This window comes from Aotus nancymaae, unplaced genomic scaffold (assembly GCF_030222135.1).
Source record: "Aotus nancymaae isolate 86718 unplaced genomic scaffold, 86718_ANA_hifiasm-v0.15.2.pri h1tg000053l, whole genome shotgun sequence".
Lineage (NCBI taxonomy): Eukaryota > Metazoa > Chordata > Mammalia > Primates > Aotidae > Aotus > Aotus nancymaae.
Genome location: NW_026988467.1, coordinates 12,340,793 through 12,363,240, shown reverse-complemented (window position 1 = coordinate 12,363,240; position 22,448 = coordinate 12,340,793). Strand labels below are relative to the sequence as shown.

The 22,448-nt window shown below is 52.0% G+C and overlaps 1 protein-coding gene across 5 annotated transcripts in view; it reads right to left on the bottom strand.

The window, feature by feature from the left end:
* The window catches only part of KAZN (kazrin, periplakin interacting protein), a 1,270,084-nt gene that overhangs the window by 73,400 nt on the left and 1,174,236 nt on the right, over positions 1 to 22,448 (bottom strand). For all 5 annotated transcript variants that reach the window (XM_064363326.1, XM_064363330.1, XM_064363329.1 and 2 more), the window contains one exon: positions 10,128 to 10,264. In XM_064363326.1, coding sequence (XP_064219396.1) covers positions 10,128 to 10,264 — 137 coding nt within the window. The remainder of the gene's footprint in view (positions 1 to 10,127; positions 10,265 to 22,448) is intronic.

Genomic DNA, 22,448 nt, shown 5'->3' with positions numbered 1-22,448 from the left:
AGATCGAGACCATCTTGGCTGACATGGTGAAACCCCGTCTCTACTAAAAATACAAAAAGTTAGCCGGGTGTGGTGGTGCATACCTGTAGTCCCAGCTACTCATGAGGCCAAGACAGGAGAATTGTTTGAACCCGCGAGGTGGAGGTTGCAGTGAGCCAAGATCGTGCCACTGTACTCCAGCCTGGGTGACAGGGCAAGACTCTGTCTCAAAAAAAAAAAAAAAAAAAGGCCGGGCGCGGTGGCTCAAGCCTGTAATCCCAGCACTTTGGGAGGCCGAGGCGGGTGGATCACGAGGTCAAGAGATCGAGACCATCTTGGTCAACATGGTGAAACCCCGTCTCTACTAATACAAAAAAATTAGCTGGGCACGGTGGCGCGTGCCTGTAATCCCAGCTACTCAGGAGGCTGAGGCAGGAGAATTGCCTGAACCCAGGAGGCGGAGATTGCGGTGAGCCGAGATCGCGCCATTGCGCTCCAGCCTGGGTATCAAGAGCGAAACTCCGTCTCAGAAAAAAAAAAAAAAAGAAAGAAAGAAAGAAAAGAAAAAGAAGTGGGGAGACCCCATGTGGCCAGGAGCTCCGGCTCTGTGGTGGGAAAGCTGTGGGCGTGAACTCTAGCTCTGTCACAAACTAGCTGGAAGACTGGAACAGAGACGAACCTTGTGGATGCTCAGTAAATACTTTTCTCACTGCACGAATGAATAAGTGAGCAAATGGCTGCTTTGGGGAAGTCATTCTCCCTCATCAAGCCTGGGTTCCCCCGGATGTAAAATGGGCCAGGGGTCAATCCTACCTATTTCAAAGAATGCTCAAGATTGAATGACTTCACATGTGGGAAATACTTCACACAGTCTGACAGAAGTTAGGGTGCAGGCGTTGCTGTGGGGCTTTGTTCTGTTTGGTAAATTGTGCTCATCACAGGGAAACAGGGTCCACAGTAAGGAGGCATCAGCAACCCCAATTCTGTGGACTGCCACACGGTCCGGCCACCACCCCACAAGGTCACAGCCCATGAGAGAAACAGCTGCTGTGTCCTGAACACGGCACGGTCCTGGGCCGCTCTCCCAAGACCCCTCCCCAGGCCGGTCCTCCTGCCTGAGCTGTTTTCTGTGATTGTCCAGGGAAGGGCCGGTCCCCGGCTGTGCCAGTCCCCAGAGCAGAGCCAGCAGGGAAGGAACAGATAGCTGAATCGGGGCTGTGACCTCTGTTGGCCGGAGCAACGTTTCAGAACAACTGGCGTCCTTCTCAAAAGGATGGGCCCAGCGGGGAGCCCTTCCCATCCACCCACCCAGCCACCATCTTCCCATTCACCAAATCGAAAGCAAATCCAAGGTCTCCATGTGGCCTGGGAACGTGGAGAGAGGCCACCATCCTGCCTTGTCTGACAGGCCTGTCTCTGAAGGCCTCACTTCCAGATGGTGAGAGAGGGGAGGCTGATGGTGAGAACTTGGTCCTCTCTCTGTGGCTGTCACAGAGCGGTAGCTATGACCTTGGTTCTGGAGACAGTGGGGGAACCTGGGCCAAATCCTGGCTTTGCAATGACTACTGCGAGTCATCCCTGCCTCAGTTTCCCCATCTGTAACCAGGGAATAACACCACACATACTTTGGGGTGTTTGTGTAGATCTGCATGAGGGAATTCACCTGGAGAGCTCTGCACCGGGCTGCTGTCCCAGCAGGCACCTGCTCGCGTCACTCAGATTGCTGCTCAAATGTCTCCTCCTCCGAGAAGCCTTCCCTGACCACCCATGTAAGAAAGAAACCCCAGGCCCTCTCTAACCTCTTTTCTTTATTTGAAGCTGATACTGGTCTGTTATTCAACTAATATTTGTGGATATTTGTCTGGTATTAACCAGACAAAAATCCCTACACTTGTGGAGCTTATAGTGAAAAATTCTGCTACAGTGTAGAACTGACTACTGGGGTATGGGTTGTCCCTGAGAACCCGCTGGTGTACAAGAGGCTGCTATAAAATGTCCCTGAATTAGGAGGAAGCCCCACTAGGACCCTCAGGATCATTTTTGTCTCATTGCAGTCACTGGTTCACACGACTACTCATGAACAGACCAAGGGTGCTAGGCCTCGTGGGAAGGCCTTGTGGGTGCTTTCAGTTTTGGACTCCCACCTCCCTGGGGTCATATTCCCTGACAGCAGGAGAGTTTGGCTCAGCAGCAAATGCCGTAGAATGTTTCGTACAGTGCTAAGGGTTTTAGGTGCATTATTCTGCTTAAACCTCACAACCACTCCTGAGGCAGGGACTATAATTATCCCTATTTCACAGACGAGCAAACTGAGGCCCAGAGAAGTATAATAGCTTCCCCAGCCCATAGACAGTGTGGTAGAGGTCTCAATCCCTGCTGGTACCTGAGGCCGGAAAGGAACTGAAAGGAGACCCCTGGGAGGTCTGGAACTGGATGGGGGTGGGGGTGGTGGGAATTTATGAGGGCGGGATTTGGCCAGACCTTGTGGGGCCTTGGATGACAGGCCTGGGAGCTAAGGTTCTTTAGGGCTGCCAGCACGTGGGGATCACATGGACATAAGAATGAAGTGTGGCAGGCGTAGAGGCTCACGCCTATAATCCCAGCACTTCGGGAGGCCAAGGTGAGTCGATCACATGAGGTCAGGAGTTTGAGACCAGCCTGACCAACATGGAGAAACCCTGTCTCTACTAAAAATACAAAATTAGTCAGGCATCGTGGCGCATGCCTGTAATCCCAGCTACTTGGGAGGCTGAGGCAGGATAATTGCTTGAACCTGGGAGGCGGAGTTTGTGGTGAGCCGAGACTGTACCGTTGCACTCCAGTCTGGGCAACAAGAGCAAAACTTTGTCTCAAAAAAAAAAAAAAAAAAGAGGGGAGTGAAATGTGGAGAGTGGAGGAGGGGGCTGCAGGAGCATGAAGGTCTGGCTGTGGGCTGGGCACGGTGGCTCACGCCTATAATCCCAGCACTTCGGGAGGCCGAGGAGCCGACGAGGGTGGATCAATTGAGGTCAGGAGCTTGAGACTAGCCAGGCCAACATGGTGAAACCCTGCATCTACTAAAAAATACAAAAATTAGCCAGGTGTGGTGGCGTGTGCCCGTAATCAATCCCAGCTCCTCCAGAGGCTAAGGCACGAGAATCACTTAACCCAGGAGGCAGAGGTTGCGGTGAGCGGAGACTGTGCCACTTGCACTCCAGCCTGGGCAACAGAGCAAAACTCCGTCTAAAAAAAGAGGTTGGCTGGGGAGGTGGCAGTGGTGGGATGAAAGTGGCCTGTGTTTGATGTGGCCTCTCCACTCGGCATCACCCTGTGTCTAGCCCTCAGCCTGGCTGCCTGGCCTGCTGTGAACTTCCTCTGCTGGACTGATGGAGAGTCCCTCAGTCGCCCTTCCATCTGCTGTCACGTGACAGGGAAAGTGCATTTGGCACAGCTTTCGGAGATGTTGAAATTTACCATATTCTGTTTTTTCATTTGTTTTTGCTTTTTTTTTTGAGATGGTGTCTTGCTCTGCCACTCAAGCTGGAGTGCAGTGGTGTGATCTCAGCTCACTGCAACCCCTGTCTCCCGCTTTCAAGCAATTCTCCTACCTCAGCCTCCCAAGTAGCTGTGACTACAGGCATGCACCACCATGCCCGCATCATTTTTGTGTTTTTAGTAGAGACAGGCTTTTGTCATGTTGGCTAGGCTGGTCTTGGACTCCTGATCCCAGGTGATCTGTACACCTCAGCCTCTCAAAGTGCTGGATTACAGGCATGAGCCACCACGCCTGGCCATCGGCCACATTCTGGACAGGACAAGACCCCTCTTTCTTAGCAGCCTTGTTCCTGTGCTGCCCCCCACACCCCTCAAGTAGCTCAGGGCCTGGGGTCCTTCCTGCTGCCTGCCCCAGTAGGGTCCTGCAGGGGTCTCCTGGAGAAGTTGGGTGGGCCACGGCAGGCTGTGGGGACACAGCCGAGTGGGCTAGGGAACCTGAGGGTTCCAGTCATCCTGTTCCAGGGGGATATTTACCTTGCACATAAAATTGCAAATCATTTTTGGTAACCAGTTGCAAGATCTTAAAAGAGGTGAAATAAAACCGGACTTGTGGCTTCAGTTTTGCCAGACTGGCTCTAAACATGTGTCTTTGGGTCAGTCATTTGACCCCTGTGGGTCTCAGTCTTCCCACTTGTAAAATGGGGCTGAATCCAACAATGACTAAAAAATGGTTTCAATGTTACTATTCAACCGATCTGCTGGAACTACAGGAGCGACTCTCTCCACTTCTAATATTAATATTAGTATCTTAATTTTTATTTTTTTTGTAGACAGAGTTTTGCTCTTGTTGTCCAGGCTGGAGTGCAGTGGTGCGATCTTGGCTCACCACAACCTCCACCTCCTGGGTTCAAGCAATTCTCCTGCCTCAGCCTCCAGAGTAGCTGGGATTACAGGCACGCGCCACCATGCAAGGCTAATTTTGTATTTTTCGTAGAGATGGGGTTTCTCCATATTGGTCAGGCTGGTATCGAACTCCCGACCCCAGGTGATCCACCCACCTCGGTCTCCCAAAGTGCTGGGATTACAGGTATGAGCCACTGCGCCTGGCCCAATATCTTAATATTAAGGTATTAATTTTTTAAAAATCAGTGCTTTCCAAATTTCATTTTTTTAAATGAACCTGAAGGGTATTATGAAGCCACTCAATAAAAGTGACACTTGCTGCTCAGCTGTGGCCACAGGGAGCTGCCCCAGCAGCCACAGCTACAAGGCTTCTATCCAGTAGCTTCAACCCCACCCCAGCTGCTGGTCAGACTTGGGGGATGCCCCTAGTCACCTATGACTTAAAAAACGACATGGTGGTCTCCATGGGAATTTTACAGCCAAATAAAAGCAAACTTATAAAAACTATAAGATGGATACATTAATTACCTTGATCTGATCACTATACATTCCAAGTATCCAAACATCACTATGTACCCCACAAATATGTACCATTTTTGCCAAAACAATTTTAAAAACCAAATTGAGATGCACCATGAAAAGACACAGAGAAGCATTTGTAGGAAACTCTAGGTTGGCCACTGAAATAGCCAGCACTCCACCCACGGCTCATGGGGACAGCTGTGACCTCCTCTCTGTGGTCAGCCTTGGGTTGTTGAAAACAGCAAACAGCGGGAATCATTCCTTTGTTCCTCTGAACATGTCCTGAGTGATGGGAGGAGGGCGGACCAGGGAAGGGCCGGTCCTATGCACTCTGGTGCTGGGGCTCTAGGGCTGGGCCTCCTGGGTTTGTATCCTGCCTCTACCCTTTTCATAATCGTGTGGCCCTGGGCCCATGACTTTAAGTCTCAGTTTTCACCTGTTAAATGGAGGGAATAGGGACAACCGCTCCTCACAGGATTGCTATCAAAGTAGCAAATGTGAAGAGATGGGGGCAGTGCCTATGCACAGTAGGTGCAAAATAAACATATGCTATGGGCAATATCATGTTCATGTTTGCATACAGTAGGTGCACAATAAACATCTGCTATTGGTAATGTCACGTTCATGCCTTACACAGTAGGTGCACAATAAACATCTGCTACTTGCCAGGTTCATGCCTGTGTACAGTAGGTACACAATAAACATCTGCTATTGGTAATGCCATGGTCACACCTGTATACAGCAGGTGCACAATAAACACCTGCTATTGATAATGCCATGTTCACACCTGTATACAGCAGGTGCACAATAAACATCTGCTATTGGTAATACCACATTCATGCCTGTATACAGCAGGTACACAATAAACATCTGCTATTGGTAATGCCATGTTCACATCTGTATACAGCAGGTGCACAATAAACACCTGCTATTGATAATGCCATGTTCACACCTGTATACAGCAGGTGCATAATAAACATCTGCTATTGGTAATACCACATTCATGCCTGTATACAGCAGGTACACAATAAACATCTGCTATTGGTAATGCCATGTTCACACCTGTATACAGCAGGTGCACAATAAACACTTGCTATTGATAATGCCATGTTCACACCTGTATACAGTAGGTGCACAATAAACATCTGCTATTGGTAATGCCATGTTCACACCTGTATACAGCAGGTGCACAATAAACACCTGCTATTGGTAATGCCATGTTCACACCTGTATACAGCAGGTGCACAATAAACATCTGCTATTGGTAATGCCATGTTCACGCCTGTATACAGCAGGTACACAATAAATGTCTGCTATTGGTAATACCATGTTCATGCCTGTATACAGCAGGTGCCCAATAAATGTCTGCTATAGGTAATACTATGTTCATGCCAGTTCCTGCTGGTGGTCTCTGAAGGCAGCCATCACCACAGTCCTTGCCAGGATCATTACCTGGTAACAGCGCCATCTCTTGGACCCTCTTGGACTCTGCTCAGTACTCTCTTGCTTTTTTTTCTTTTCTTCTTTTTTTGAGACAGGGTCTCATTCTGTTGCCCAGGCTGGAGTGCAGTGACACAGTCTTGGCTCACTGCCGCCTCAACCTCCCTGGTCCAAGCAATGCTCCCACTTTGGCCTCCCAAGGCAGCTGGGACTACAGGCGTGTGCCACCACGCCTGGCTAATTTATTAATTTTTTTGTAGAGATGGAGGTCTCGCTCTGTTGCCCCAGGCTGGAGTGCAGTGGTACGATCTTGGCTCACTGCTACGTAACTTTCCTGGCTCAAGCAATCCCCCCCAAGTAGCTGAGACTACAGGCATTTGCTACCCTGCCTGGCTAATTTTTTACTATTTTTTGTAGAGATGGAGGTCTCACTCTGTTGTCCAGGCTGGTCTTGAACTCGTGGGCTCAAGTGATCCTCCCACTTTGGCCTCTCAGAGTGCTGGGATTACAGGCGTGAGCCACCGCACCAGCCTGCTTTTCCAAATACTGATCCGTCCTCCTTCAGGGCACACATTTTCAGGGAGCTCTTTTTTTTTTTATTCTGAGATGGAGTTCCGCTCTGTCGCCAGGCTGGAGTGCAGTGGCATGATCTTGGTTCACTGCAACCTCTGCCTCCCAGGTTCAAGTGATTCTCCTGCCTCAGCCTCCCGAGTAGCTGGGACTACAGGCACGAGCCACCATGCCCCACTAATTTTTGTATTTTTAGTAGAGACAGGGTTTCACCGTGTTAGCCAGGATGGTTGATCACAAGGTCAACCTTGTGGATGATTCACAAGGTCAATTTCTTGACCTTGTGATCCTCCTGCCTCGGCCTCCCAAAGGGAGCCCTTTCTTCTGGCTCCTGATTCCTGGGTCCTCTGAGACCCTCTGTCCCTCCCAGAAGGTCTTATCTGGGTTCATTTCCACACAGGTCTTGCCTCCCTATCTTTTCCCCAGAGACCAGGCCTGCGTCTGGTGTCTGCGTGGGACCAGCCACAGCTCCACCCCTGCACACCCGGGGCCTTCATTTCCTTCTCTGGGTTTGCCAGCGAGACCAATGCCAGCGAGCAGCAGGTCAGGGGCTGGGAGAGGGGCTTTGAAATTCACTGTGGAATTTTCATGATCAAATGGCTGACTCAGCAGTAATAATGGTAATGGTAATGATAATAACAATGGTAGCAAGCATATGTCCCTACCCCAACTTGCCTTCCATGCCCTGGAAGCCTCAGTGCTGACAGCCCTGGGCTGTGAGCAGCTGCGACATTCATCCTGCTTTACAGATGTGAAGGCTGGACCGGGGAGAGTCAGCTGCTTGTCCGTGCCACTCCACTAGCGAGTCCAGAGGTGAGATTCTAACCTAGCTGTGTGCTCTTAAGCCCTGCATGACCCTAGTCCCAGGCAGAGGAAGCTGGTGGCTCAGGTGACAAGTACAAGGTCAGCTTGAAGCCTGTCTCCTGCCCTGGGGCCAGCACGTCACTGAAGGCTGTGGGCTGGTTCTCTGGCCCCCCGTGTACCGTCCCCAATAATCAAGAGGTGACCAGGTTTCCCTGCTGCTGGGCATGGAATAGGCTGGTCAGGCAGAGGCTCTCCCTGCCTTGCCCACTGAAGAAAGATCAAGCTCCTTGGGCTGAGGATGGAGAAATGAGAGAGGTGGACACAGAAGGGGCAGCAGGGAGCAGAGGTGACCAGAAGATGCTGTGCTGGGTGCCAGAGGGAGACATTGCACAGGAGGAAGACACACAGGCTCTGGACCCAGGCCCTGTAAGCCCCCTGCCCCGCCATCACCAGCCGTATGACTGTGGATGTGCCATCTTTCCTCTCTGTGTCTGCTGGCTCATCTGTGAAAGGGGAGGATAACCACACGCCCTGCAGTGTCCGTGTGAGTGTTCAATGAATGGACACACACGAGGCTCTGAGAACTCTGCCTGCAAGCCCTGGAAGTACACACCGTCACTCCCACAGCATGTGCCTGTGAGCACACACCTGTCACTCCCACAGTACATGCCTGTGAGCACACGCCTGTACTGGCATCATCAGACAGGACAGCGGGGTCCCCTGCCCCTCCCTCCCTCTGCATGGAGGTCGCTCCTGAGCCCCTGGCCTCTGCCTCCCCGATGATGGCCAAAGGCAATGCTGGTGAGAGAGCCTCACCCCAAGGAGCAGACCCCAGGCCCACAAGCTGCTCCCCATGCCAGAGCCTGAGAAAGCAGCCTCCGTGGCCTCCCGTACCTCCCTCTGCCTCCCTTCTGGGTTGTCCACTTCCTGCCAAACTGTTTGCCTGTGGCAGGCATGGGGAGGCTCAGTTCATCTAACGTGAAGGGGAGTCAGGCCAAGTAGGCAGGGCATGGGGAGCTGGGTGGGACAGGCGGGGCAAGGGGGAGCCGGGCAGGTAGGGTGGTTGGGGGCAGGCAGGGTGGGGGAGCTGCGCAGGCAGAGTAGGGGGAGTTGGGCACTGAGGGCAGCTAGAATCCCGAGATCCCCATCAGGAGCTGTGGCGGCCTGGCCTAAAGAACCCTGGAGGCTCCTTTCATCACAGAAAGGAAGTGATGTGTGTGCTCGGGAGGTAACAGTGAGCACCCACTGGTGAAGACCGAAGCGGGAGTGGGGGACCAAGTATCTAGATTCAAATCCAGGCTGGGACACTCCGGTCTCTTAACTCGGGCTCGGAGGCAGCATCTGGGAAGAGACCCATTCACCCGCCTGCCGCTTCCCACTGTTCAAACAAAAAGCCTCGAGCTGAACACCTGTGACAAGGGCTGTGACCAAGGTGCCCACACAGGGAAGAAAACAGAGGCGGGGGGGTGGGGGCATTCAGCTTGAGGCTGGAGTGCAGTGGTGCAATCCTGGCTCACTGCAGCCTCCACCTCCTGGATTCCAGTGATTCTGTGCCTCAGCCTCCTGAGTAGCTGGGACTAGAGGTGTGCACCATGATGCCCGGCTAATTTTTGTATTTTTAGTAGAGATGGGCTTTTGGCCAGGCTGGTCTCGAATTCTTGTCCTCAAGCAATCTACCCACCTGGGTCTCCCAAAGTGCTGGAATTACAGGCATGAGCCACCGCGCCTGGCCAGGGGACTGACTCTTTGTTAAGTTTTGGTGTCCTCTTTGGCATGTCATACCACAGATACCAGAGAGATACACGGTGAAACAAATTTCTCAGTTATCTGACCCATAAACTCCTACTCACCCCACAGAACCCAGTGCAGATGCCACTTCCTCTGTGAAGCCTTCCAAGACTCCCTCCCTATAGGAAGAACTTCCTGATGCCTCACTGGGGCTCCGCAGCTCTCTCATCACACTTTTATTATGGTGTTGGTAAATGTCAGCTATGCGTGTTATTGATGATGCTTACTACGTGCCAGGCACCAGCCTGAGTGCGTGGCCTTCATCAACTCATAGAATCCTTATTGTAGCTTTGAAAGGTCCAGCACAATCACCATTCTGCAGAGAGGAAACTGAGGCGCTGACAGTCCAGTGAGATGCACGAGGGCACGAACAGGAAGAGCCGGGATCTGAGCCCTCTGGACTCCCGGGTCCATGCTGTCCTGACTGTGCTAATCTGTCTAGGCCTGTTTGCCCAGGAGACGTGGAGCTCCCCCTCCGGGGCTATGCCGGTTTTATTTCAGTGCCTAGGTCTGGCTGAACACATCAAAGGCGTCCCTATCTGTGCTTGGGGATTCAAGAGACAGACGCTGTGAAGGTGGCCAGCCAGCAGGGGAGGTGGGAGCTGGGTGTCGGGAGGGGAGGGGAGGGCGGGCAGGGCGGCGCTGACCTTGCGATGCTGCTCATAGTTGCGGATGAAGTCGCGGAGCTGCTCCTCGCGACTCTCCAGCGTGGCGTACAGCTGCTGCATCTGGCTCACCAGGTCCGTCTTCTCGCCCTTTAAGCGCTTCCGGTCAGCTTTCATGGCTGGGGATGAAGGAGAGAGTTAGTTCCCAGGACCCTAGCTGTCCCCTCCCGATGCCTGAGTGCTGAGAAGTGGTATCATCGCTGTTGTCTTTGTAACAGGTGAGAAAACAGGGCTCAGAAGGATGAAGCATCCCTCCCATGAGCCTCTGCCACTTGGTGGCATTCCTGGATTCCAAGCCAGGCTCACCTATGTCGAGAGTCCCGATTCTCACCTCTCAGCTGTGTGGATCTGACCAGGGAGCAAGTCCTTGTTGAAACTGCTTTCCCAGACATAAACTGGTTGAGTCTCCAATGCCAGAGAATGGAGGCCTGGTGGGCTCCAGAGGCCCCCCGGCTCAGAAAGCAGACTGGGCCTCAGTTCCCAGCCAAAAGGAACCCCACGGCCACCCTAAGCCCAGCGGAACCACTCAGCCCAGCCCAACTGCCCCTCCTGCCTCACTCCTTCCAAGGGGAGACATATTATGCTAAAAACACGCACCAAGACATGATACCAAAAGTGTGAGCAACAAAAGAAAATACAGATATTTTGACCTCATCAAAATTAAAAACTTTTGTGTTTCAAAGGATATCATCAAGAAAGTAAAGGACAACCCACAGAATGGGAGAAAATATCTGCAAATCCCATATCTGATAAGGGGCTTCCATCTGAAATATACAAGTCTCTCTTACAACTTGATAATAAAAGACCAGGAAGCCATTTAAAAAACGGGCAGGTCAGGTGCGGTGCTCACGCCTGTAATGCCGGCACTTTGGGAGGCCGAGGTGGGTGGATCACTTGAGATCAGGAGCCCAAGACCAGCCTGGCCAATATGGTGAAACCCCCTCTCTACTAAAAATACCACAAATTAGCCGGGTGTGGTGGTGCGTGTCTGTAATGCCAGCTACTTGGGAGGCTGAGGCAGAATCGCTTGAACCTTGGAGGAAGAGGTTGCAGTGAGCTGAGATGGCTCCACTGCACTCCAGCCTGGGCGACAGAGTGAGACTCTGTCACAAACAAACAAAATGGACAAAGGATCTGAACATTTCTTCTCCAAGAAATGGCTAATAGGCACATGAGAAAACTCGCTATCTACTGTCATCAGGGAAATGCAAATCAAAACCACAGTGAAACAGCACTTCACACTCACCTCAAAACTGCAGTGAAACACCACTTCACACTCACCTCGAAACTGCAGTGAAACACCACTTCACACTCAGTGCGAAACCGCAATGAAACACCACTTCACACTCACCTCAAAACCGCAGTGAAACACCACTTCATATTCACCTCAAAACCGCAGTGAAACACCACTTCACACTCACCTCAAAACTGCAGTGAAACACCACTTCACACTCACCTCAAAACTGCAGTGAAACACCACTTCACACTCAGTGCAAAACCGCAATGAAACACCACTTCACACTCACCTCAAAACCGCAGTGAAACACCACTTCATACTCACCTCAAAACTGCAGTGAAACATCACTTCACACTCACCGCGAAACCGCAGTGAAACATCACTTCACACTCACCGCGAAACCGCAGTGAAACACCACTTCACACTCACCGTGAAACCGCAGTGAAACACCACTTCACACTCACCGCGAAACCGCAGTGAAACACCACTTCACACTCACCGCGAAACCGCAGTGAAACACTTCACACTCACCGCGAAACCGCAGTGAAACACCACTTCACACTCACCGCGAAACTGCAGTGAAACACCGCTTCACACTCACTGCAAAACTGCAGTGAAACACCGCTTCACACTCACTTCGAAACCACAGTGAAACAGCACTTCACACTCACTTCGAAACCACAGTGAAACAGCACTTCGCACTCACTAGAACAGCAAAAAATAGAAAACAGACAGTAGTCAGGGTTGGTGGGACGTGGAGAATCTGGAATCCTCAGGCATTGCTGGCGGGAACGTGAAATGGCGCAGCTGCTTTTGGAAAAGTCGGATAGCTCCTCCAAAGATTAAACACCAAGTTCCCATGCGACCCTGCGATTCTATTCCAAGGTGTATATCCAAGAGCTACGAAAAGTAAGTCTACACAAAAACGCAGATGCTAATGTTTATAGCATTTTTATCAGCGCACAAAAGGTGAAAACAACTCGAAAGTCCACCAATGGAGGAATAAATAAGCAAGATGAGATGTATCCACGCAATGGAATACTACTTAACAGTAAATAAAAACAAGGACAGCCATCCCTCAGTATCCATGGATATGGGTTCCAGGACTCTCTGTGGACACGAAAATCCATAGCTGCTCAAGTCCATTACAGAAAATGGAACAGTATTTGCACACAACCTCCACAATACCCCCCGCCCCGTATACTTTAAATTACCTCTAGATCACTTACAATAGCTAGTAAAATATAAATGCCACAGGAATAGTTGTTATACTGGATTGTTTTGGGAATAATGACAAGCAAAAAAAATCTGTACATGTTCAGTATACATACAACCATTCATTTTCTTTTCCTGAGTTTTTTTTCTTTCTTTTTTTTTCAGTGTCTTGCTGTGCTGCCCAGATTGGAGTACAGTGGCACAATCTTGGCTCACTGCAACCTCCACCTCCTGGGTTCAAGTGATTCTCATGCTTCAGCCTCCTGAGTAGCTGGGATTATAGGTGCCCGCCACCATGCCCGGCTAATTTTTGTATTTTTAGTAGAGATGGGCTTTCACCACGTTGGCCAGGCTGGTCTCAAACTCCTGACTTGAAGTCATCTGCCTGCCTTGGCCTCCCAAAGTGCTGGGATTAGAGGCATGAGCCACAGCGCCTGGTCCCTAAGTATTTCGATCCACGGTTCACTGAATCCACAGATGTGGAACCCATGGATAAAGAGGCCAACTGCACTGATATTTGCAACAACATGGATGAAACCTGAAAACATGCTAAGCGAAAAAGGCCAGGCACTAAAGGCCACGTATTATGTGATTCAGTTGATATGAAATGCCCACAGTGGGGAAATCTACAGAGACAGAAAGGAGATGAACAGCTGCCTCGGGCTGGGTGTGTGGGTGGACGGGGGTGGAAGGGTGGGAGCTATGAGTACAGGATTTCTTTTGAGGTGATAAAAATGCTCTAACACTGGTGGTTGTGATGGATGCATGACTCTGTGAACATACTAAAAACCACTACACACTCTAAATGGGTGAATTGTATGGTATGTGAATTTCATGTCGGTAAAGCTGTTAAAAAGACAAAACAAAATAAGGCTGGGTGCATTGGCTCAAACTTGTAATCCCAGCACCTTGGGATCCTCCAGGAGGATTGCTTGAGCCCAGGAGTTCGAGACCAGCCTGGGAAACATGGTGAGATCTTGTCTTCACAAAAAAATAATAATTTACAAAAGGAGCTGATTGTGGTGGTGCATGCCTGTGGTCCCAGCTACTTGGAGGCTGAGGTGGGAGAACTGCTTGAGCACAAGAGGTCCAGGCTGCAGTGAGCCATGTTCATGCCACTGCACCCCAGCCTGGGTAACAGAGCAAGATCCAGTCTCTAAAACCAATCCAAACACACACAACACAACAAAACACACGGTCTCCCACATCCAGAACAGCCCCCTGCAAGCAGCATGCTCTGCCCCCTCCAGACTCTTTTCTGCACAGCACTGGCTCCTTGGTGCATAGAATGGGCTCAGGGCAGCCTCTGACGGTAGGGCGGGCTCCACGGCCTTTGCCCAGACCCCTAAGCACTCCATCCTTTCCCCGGAGAGACTACCAGGGCAGGGTTTCTGAGGCTAACCCCTCTCCACAGGCTCCTTGTGTCTGGAATTGTGGAGGTGGTGGTGGGGGTTGGGGAGGCAAAGCAACTCTTTGGCTCTGTAAACTTCCAGCCTGATAAGACCAGAGTGGTCAAGTCATTTGCTTAAAGTCACACAGCCATGTCTGACCTTGAAGTCGACACCTGACCCAGTGTTATGCTGCCACCACAGTGAGGCCCCCAAAACCTGGAGGATCCCCAGCCCCAAGGCCAGCTGAGGGCAGAATATGGGATGGCAATGGCTGTGCCATCCCATCTCATCCCGAACGTCCAATCCTGCAAAGGCAGCCTGTGTACGTGAAAGAGCTGAGGACACCAGGTATGGCTTAAGGACTGAGGACTCGGAGCTCCTGACCCAGTGTCCAGCATAAGCTGATGTCCTTCTGGCCCTGTGGGCTCCCTTCTTCCTCATGCCCTTCACCCACTACCGCAGGTGGGAGACAGGTCAATTGGACCATGTCACCATGTGCAGAGCCATCGGGGGGAGGCTCACGCGGTGGGGACCCAGGTCTCAGGCAGCTCTTTAAATTCCAGCTTTGAGCTTCCCGACTCCCACTGCTGGATCTATCCTCTCCCGGGCTGGCTTGGCTGAGCAAAAGTGTAGGTTACCAGGGCCAGAATTCCAGGCCTGCTGGGCCAGAACCTTAAAGGGCCAGGACGGTGGAGACCATGGAGAGAAGACTCTGCTGCTTCACTCCTGCCAGGCACGGGGTGGGCCCCGCAGGTCTCAGGCAGTGGGTGGGAGGCCCCAACACAGCTAGGCTAGTTTTGTGCCCCACCCCCTAACATGGTGTGACCACATTACTGGTGAACTTCACATTAAGAAAACCCAACATCTAAAGATACATGACTGGGCATGGTGGCTCATGCCTGATCCCAGCACTTTGAGCGGCAGGCAGAGCACTTGAGGTCAGGAGTTCGAGACCAGCCTGGCCAACTTGTGAAACCCCGTCTCTACCAATAATGCAAAAATTAGCTGGGCATGGTTGGCATGTGCCTGTAGTCTCAGCCATTCCAGAAGCTGAGGCACAAGAATTGCCTAACCCGGGAGGCAGAGGTTGCTGTGAGCCAAGATCACACCGCTGTACTCCCACCTGGGCAATAGAGCGAAACTCTGTCTCTAAAAGGCCAGGCGTGGTGGCTCACACCTGTAATCCTAGCACTTTGGGAGGCTGAGGCAGGCAGATCATGAGGTCAGGAGTTCAAGACCAGCCTGGCTAATATGGTGAAACTCCATCTCTATTAAAAATACAAAAATTAGCCAGGCGTAGTGGCACGCGCTTGTAGTCCCAGCTACTTGGGAGGCTGAGGCAGAATTGCTTGAACCTGGGAGGTGGAGGCTGCAGTGAGCTGAGATCACGCCACTGTACTCCAGCCTGGGGGACAGAGTGAGACTCCACCTCAAACAAATAAATAATAAATAAAAATAAAAATAAAGATGTAACCTGGCAGAAATTTCCTTAAGGAAGAGCCGGGCTCCGCTGTCACTGACGAATGGGAAATTTCCATTTGCACATGCTCATGGGATCCTGGCCGCTCTCCCATGAGAGGCAGGTGCATAGTGAGGATTTTTATCATCCCATCTCACAGAGGGGAAAACGAAGGCCACACAGCCGGTTAAGAGCAGAGCTGGGGTTGAAGGGGCAGCTGACTCTCAGTCCCAGGCTGGTTTCATGCTGGCGGCTGGAGAGCAGCAGGGAGTACTGCCGAGCTTGCGGAGTGGCTCCTCGGGGGCAGGGGCGCTGACCCCAGCCATGCTGTCACTGTGGCTTCCAGGAACCTCACTGGGTCCTCCTGCCCCAGTGGAAAGAAGCTGCTACTGAGCAGGCTGCATGGGCTCCCTGGCAGATTTACACCTCTGCCCTCTGGTTGGCAGGGAAATCATGCCTCTGCCTTCTGGTTGGAAACTAACCACATCTACGTTATCCTCATCTCCATGAGAACCAAACTCCAGACTCTGCTCTTGGCAATTGGAGACCCTGGGAGGGCACCCCCCCCAGCCCCCCAACATGGCATTCCCGGGCCTTTCCTCTCACAAACGGCCTTTGAGGGGGGAGAAGTGCAGCCTCCTGTGGCCTCTGTGGGTGTCCCTGCTAATCCATCCCTGTTACCATTTATCCAGCAGTCCAAAGGGTGTGTGCACATGTGCCTGGCTCTGCCTGTGCAACCCGCGGGCCGCCTCCACGGTGGGGCAGGGTTATGCCTCCTGCATCTAACCTGGGGCCCTCGGAGAGCAAGAGCCATGCCTGTGCCTGTAGATTATTCACTTCTGCCTAAGAGGGGACCTACAGCTCTCCCCAGACTGTTCAATTAAGCACCTACTGTATGCCAGGCTTGCTGCTGTGAGGACAGAGGTGAGCCAGACGTGGTTCCTGCTGTGTGGGAGGCTGACGCTCTCAGAGGAGACAAAGTCACACCTATGGCTGGCAGTGGTACCACCCACCCTCCTCCTCACCATGACAGCTCCCATTCTGTATGAGGGGGAATGTGTCCAGCTAAAATGCTCAATTTCCCAAGCTCTCTTGCAGCTACAAGGGGCACGTGTCACAGTTCTGGACATTAACATGCACACAGACAGGCTGGGCACGGTGGCTCACGCCTGTAATCTCAGCACTTCAGGAGGCCGAGGCAGGTGGATCGCGTGAGGTCAGGAGTTAAAGACCAGCCTGACCAACATGGTGAAACTCTGTCTCTACTAAAAATATAAAAATTAGTTGGGCATGGTGGCAGGTGCCTGTAATCCCAGCTACTCAGGAGGCTGAGGCAGGAGAATCGCTTGAACCTGGGAGGTGGAGGTTGCAGTGAGCCGAGATCACACCATTGCGCTCCAGCCTGGACAACAAGAGTGAAACTCTGTCTCACAAAAAGATGCACACAGACACCCACCAGGAAATCTAATTTTCTTTCTAAGCCCTTTTTTGAGCACAAGGACAAAAGATATGAGCTAAGAATGGGGAGGAAAAGGAAAAACAGAAACGGCCAGGGCCCCTGATGGTACCACCCAGCCAGGATGCCTTACAGCAGGAGAAAAACAAGCCCCAGTGTTTTGGGGTTTATTGTTACATGCAGCCCAGCACATTCCCAACAGACACGCCAGGGCAGGCCGTGAGACGTGCTGCCACCCTCTCACATGAGGCTTCATTCATGGTTCCTTTCCACGGGCACTCCTCGCTCTGCCCAGCTCTGGCTGGACTCTGCCAGGCTAAAGACCAACACAATACAAAAGCTGAGTCTTTAGGAATGAATGCCAGGTGCAGAACGACTAAAAACAAAACAAAGGCGCACTGGCTGTGTCGTGTACCCAAGGAGGTGACGTCCGATTTGCACACGGCGGGTGGTGCAACTCTACACAAGCAAGGAGGCTGGTGCAATGGACCCCCGAGAAATCATCTGAAATCTACACGCAGCTATGAAAATGATGCAGTCGAACTCTTCCTTTCTTCCTTATAGCTCTGCTTTTTTTCTCTCCTTCAAAACCTGATCTGATCGTCCCCAAATGCTCCTAATGTAAGATGAGCTGCCAGCCTGCAAGGCATGACTGTGTTTCTCTGGGACCGGCCTCCTGACTCAGTCCCTGGTTCCCCAGTGCTCTGCGCGGCTTCCCAGGCATCTGGCTTCACCCACACGGGTCCTATTCCAGCAGCCAAGCCACTGGAACCACTGCCATGGTGACTGGTGATGTCATGCCCAGCAGGCCCTGCAGGATCATGGAATGAGACCAGTCGCTCCTGGGAATGTGGGGACTCTGGGGGCAGGAGGGAGGGTGTGTGGGGAGGGACTTATTTTTCCAACTCAGAGGTGACCACAGGCATGCCTGAGATGAGGGTGTGACCGGGGGCCCAGCTGTGGCCCCACAATGATGGCATGTCTCTAGGCTGGGCCCTGCCAGGCCAAAGACTGAGAAAACACGAAAGCTGAATCTTTAGGAATGAATGCCTGGCGGAGAATAAAAACGACACAAAGGCGCCTCTGGCTCTGTTGTGCTCACAAGGAGGCGACGTTCAGTTTGCCCTCCAGCTCCCGCTGCAGACTCTTCCCCCTTCCTTCCCCGGCTTTGGATGCCACAGTCTCTAACCCAGATGTGGGACATGGCAGAGCAGAGTCAGGTCCATATTTCACTCCTGCAGGTGCAACTATCGGTGGGCGCCGACCAGAGAGAAGACTGGGCTCTGCAGTTACATTTTTGCTCCCCCTGGGCAAACCAGATCCTCACCTCCAACGCCCAAGGGAGGGGAGGCCACAGCCGCCGCACATGGAGAACAGGGCAGGTTCTTTCTTGACTTTTCGGCCTCTGGGGTCTGCGGGCCTGGGGAGTAAGGGATTTTAAAGGGTGATTTTTGAGTACAAAGGGTTTTCTCCTTACCCACTAAAGCAGTGTGTGCAGTGACATACACACCTGGGACTGAGGAACAGGCTCTTATCCTTCCCCTCTCTAAGCCTCAGTTCCCCCCCAACATCCCAGCATAATGAGGGTGCTGGATTCTGTGAGTATCCTTTTAGCTTCTTTGTTTTCTTTTTCTCTTTTTTTTTTGAGATGGAGTTTCGCTCTTGTCGCCCAGGCTGGAGTGCAATGGCTCGATCTCGGCTCATTGCAACTTCCGCCTCCCGGGTTCAAGCAATTCTCCTGACTCAACCTCCTGAGTAGCTGGGATTACAGGCATGTGCCACCACACCCAGCTAATTTTTCTACTTTTAGTAGAAATGGGGTGTCACCATGTTGTCCAGGCTGGTCTTGAACTCCTGACCTCAGGTGATCAGCCCACATTGGCCTCCCAAAGTGCTGGGATTACAGGCATGAACTAACGCGCCCTCCCCTTTTTAGCTTCTGAAATCCCAAGAGACCTCACTTGGCCCCTTGCTGCCCTGCAGTGAAGGTGTGCTGGACACCCCACAAACACGCCATGGTCTTGGCCAAGGCCGCACAGCAGGGTAGGATGGCTGCAAGGCCGGGTTCAGGAACGTGATTTCCCGCCCTGGCTGTGAGCCCTCAGGCATGCCACTTAACCTCTCCAGACCTCGGCTTCCCAGATAGGGAAAAGATTTGCACGTTGTGACACTCAGAAGCACCAGACACTGCTCTAAGCCCCTTATGGGTTTTATCACTTAATTCTCACAACTGCCTGATGGAGACATTCCACATTAAACATGAGGAAGTAGGCACCCGGGGAGATGAAGGACATTGGCTTGGTGGGGAGTGGCAGAGCTCACCTGGCCCTGGCACCCACCCTCCTAATCTCACTGCTCTTCTGCCTCCCAAACCAGCCCCGCAGTGATGGCACAGGTGGTGACCACATGCTAGTCCTACTTGCTCTTAAGGACCTTGTGCTGGGGATGGGGTTGAACCTGTTTTATGGAGGAGAAAACGGGCTCATGGGGTTAACTTATGCACCAATAACCACACAGCTAAAGTAGCAGACGACGGCCTTGAACCTAGGCTGTCTAGTCCTCCAGCCTCGTTCATCAGCCTCCCATCGGTGCACAGCACTGCAAACAGTGTCACTACTGCATCCGGCCACAAAACCTGCGGATGACCCAAATGCTTGCACCGGGCCCCTCCGCTGTGAGAGGCTGTTTCTGCAGCTCTTACCCTCCCCCTCCCCACTGAGGGCTTTCTGAACTTCCCATTAAAGGCAGTTTGACATTCTGGTGTGTACCCCTTAACTGTTCTGTGGTTGCTGGAAGGAGGGTGTGTGTGGAAGTTAGCAGCTCTTAAAAACTCCTTTCCCACCTCCCCTCGACCATGCTTGCAGCCCAAGACATAGTCCCATGCCGTACACACAGTCAGGTTTCCCATTAGTCTGAGCTCAAAACGCTGTGTGCCCGGCCAGGAGCGGTGGCTCATACCTGTAAGCCACTCCCAGCACTTTGGGAGGCCAAGGCCAGCGGATCACCTGAGGTTGGGAGTTTGAGACCAGCCTGGCCAGCATGGTGAAACCCTGTCTCTATTAAAGAAACAAAAATTAGCCAGCGCAGTAGTGAGCACCTTTAATCCCAGGCACTTGGGAGGGTGAGGCAGGAAAATCGCTTGAATCCGGGAGGTGGGGGTTGCAGTGAGCCAAGATCGTGCCATCGTACTCTAGCCTGGGTGACAGAGAGCGAGACTCCCTCTCAAACGAACAAACAGACAAAAAAACCACTGTGGGCCGAATCCTGGATGTGGCAAGGTCAGGAGCCCTGGTAAAAATTTCCAGCCTGGGTGGACCCTGGATAAATGTGGGCTCAGAGGTGAGGAGGGAGTTGGCAAACAAAATGGAATCAGGCCACGTCAGACGATCCCAGCCGCTGCCAGCAGGGGGCCCCCTTTCTTTTTCCACGCAACATTCCTGTCCCGTGGAACCTTCAGGAACTACATTCTGCGAAATGAGGGGTGGGCAGGTGGGGGCCAGAAAGCCTGGCAGACCAGTCTGTGGCACTCAAACCTCTGAAGAAATACCCACAGGAATGCGAGGCTCTCAGAGTCCTTCCAGCTCCACTTTCCTTTACAGATGGGGAAACTGAGGCCCAGAGAAGGAGCAAGAATGCCCAACGCACAGAGAGTCAGCGGAGGTCTCCTGACTCTTAGGTCAAGGCAGCTGAGTTAGAAGCACTGGCATAATCTAAGTTTGATCAAGCCTCAGTTTCCTCATCTGTAGAACGGCACCTGAGAGTACAGTCGTCCCTTGGTATCACGCGGCATTGGTTCCAGGAGCTCCCTCAGATACCAAAATCCACAGATGCTCGAGTCCCCAAGTAAAACAGAGTATTTGCATACAATCTACACACGTCCTCCCTGTACTGTAAATCATCTCTGGATTATCTGTAACACCTTATACAATGTAGCTGCTACCTAAGTAGTTGTTACACTGTATTGTTTAGAGAGGAATGACAAGAAATATTTCTTGCACATATTCAGTACGGGCACAACTATCCTTTTTTTTCCAAATTGTTTTTGATCCGTGGTTGGTTGAATTCACGGATGTGGAGCCCATGGATCCAGAAGGCTGGCAACTGTATAATCATTTCTGTCCCCATAGGGGACAAGCTGTCTGGTCTTGAGTGACTGTGGGGTGCTGACCTTGGGCATTTTGGGAGAAGAGAGCCTCAGAAGACAGAGCTTCAGAGTCGGGGTGGTCCCGGGTTCTGGTGCTGCCTTTATCCCCCTCTCTAAGCCTCAGTTTCCCCCCAGCATCCCAGCATCATGAGAGTGCTGGATTCTGTGAGCTTCCTTTTAGCTTCCGGCATCTCAAGAGACCTCACCTTTGCCACTTGCTCCTTAGTAGATGGGGGTTCCTGAGACCCCACAAGCCACTTCTCTGAGCTTCCCCATCCCAGCTGTTAAGCTGTACATGGTCATCTCTACCTGGCAAGGCTGTGTGTGACAGGACCCAGGACAGAGCTCAGCTGCAAACAGCAGGTGTTCAGTGTCAGCCTCTCTTCCAGTCTTCCAGCTCCCCACGGCTCCCCAGGCCTGAGATAAGGTTCTAGGAGGCCCCAGAAAAGACAGGTTGATTTGAGCAATAGGCTGGTTTCACAGTAAAGAGCCCCGAGGAATAGACCCAGATCAGGGAGAAGGAAAGGGCCCGTCGAGGGCAGCAAGTTCAAGGCCATGGATTTATGGTCCTGGGATGGGCGGACACCAGTTTATTTGTTTTTTTTCCTGTTTCCAAGATGAGTAAGGTGAGTTCAGCAGAGGTTAGAGTTTAACCTGCTTTATAAAGGTTAATCAGGTTCTCGTCACATCAGGTGGTGCTCGGGTGTGAGTGAAAACCTGACGCAAGGATTTGGACAAGTGGCAGGCATCAGTGGCAGCTGGGAAAAATGTGCCCGAGCTGGACCTGGTCAGAGAGGTGGACGTGGCTGGCTGGTCCCGGTTCTGACCCGGGGTGGCTCTGCTGCTCCTCACAATGTTTTTTGTTTGTTTGTTTGTTTTAAGATGGAGTCTCGCTCTGTTGTCCAGGCTGGAATGCAGTGGTGCAATCTTGGCTCACTGCAACCTCTGCCTCACAGGTTCAAGCAATTCTCCTGCCTCAGCCTTCCGAGTATCTGGGATTACAGGTGCCCGCCAACCACGCCCAGCTAATTTTGTATTTTTTGTAGAGATGGGGTGTCACCATGTTAGCCAGGCTGGCCTTGAACTCCTGACCTCAAGTGATCCACCTGCCTTAACCTCCCAAAGTGCTGGGATTACAGACGTAAGCCACCGTGCCTGGTCTGCTCCTCACAATGTTAATTTCCTTTATTGTCACACCGTGAGGTGACGTGAGTTGACTGGCTCGCACAGCCAACAAGCGGCTGACCTGGAACCTGACCCCAGAACTTTGATGCTCAGGCCCCTGATCCTTCCAGATGCCCCACAGACCATCTCTCCAAGTGCACCCTGGGAAGTTAGTCAGCACGACCTTTCCAACCCCCTGACTAGAGCAGGAAAAGCAAGTATCTGGAATAGCTTCTT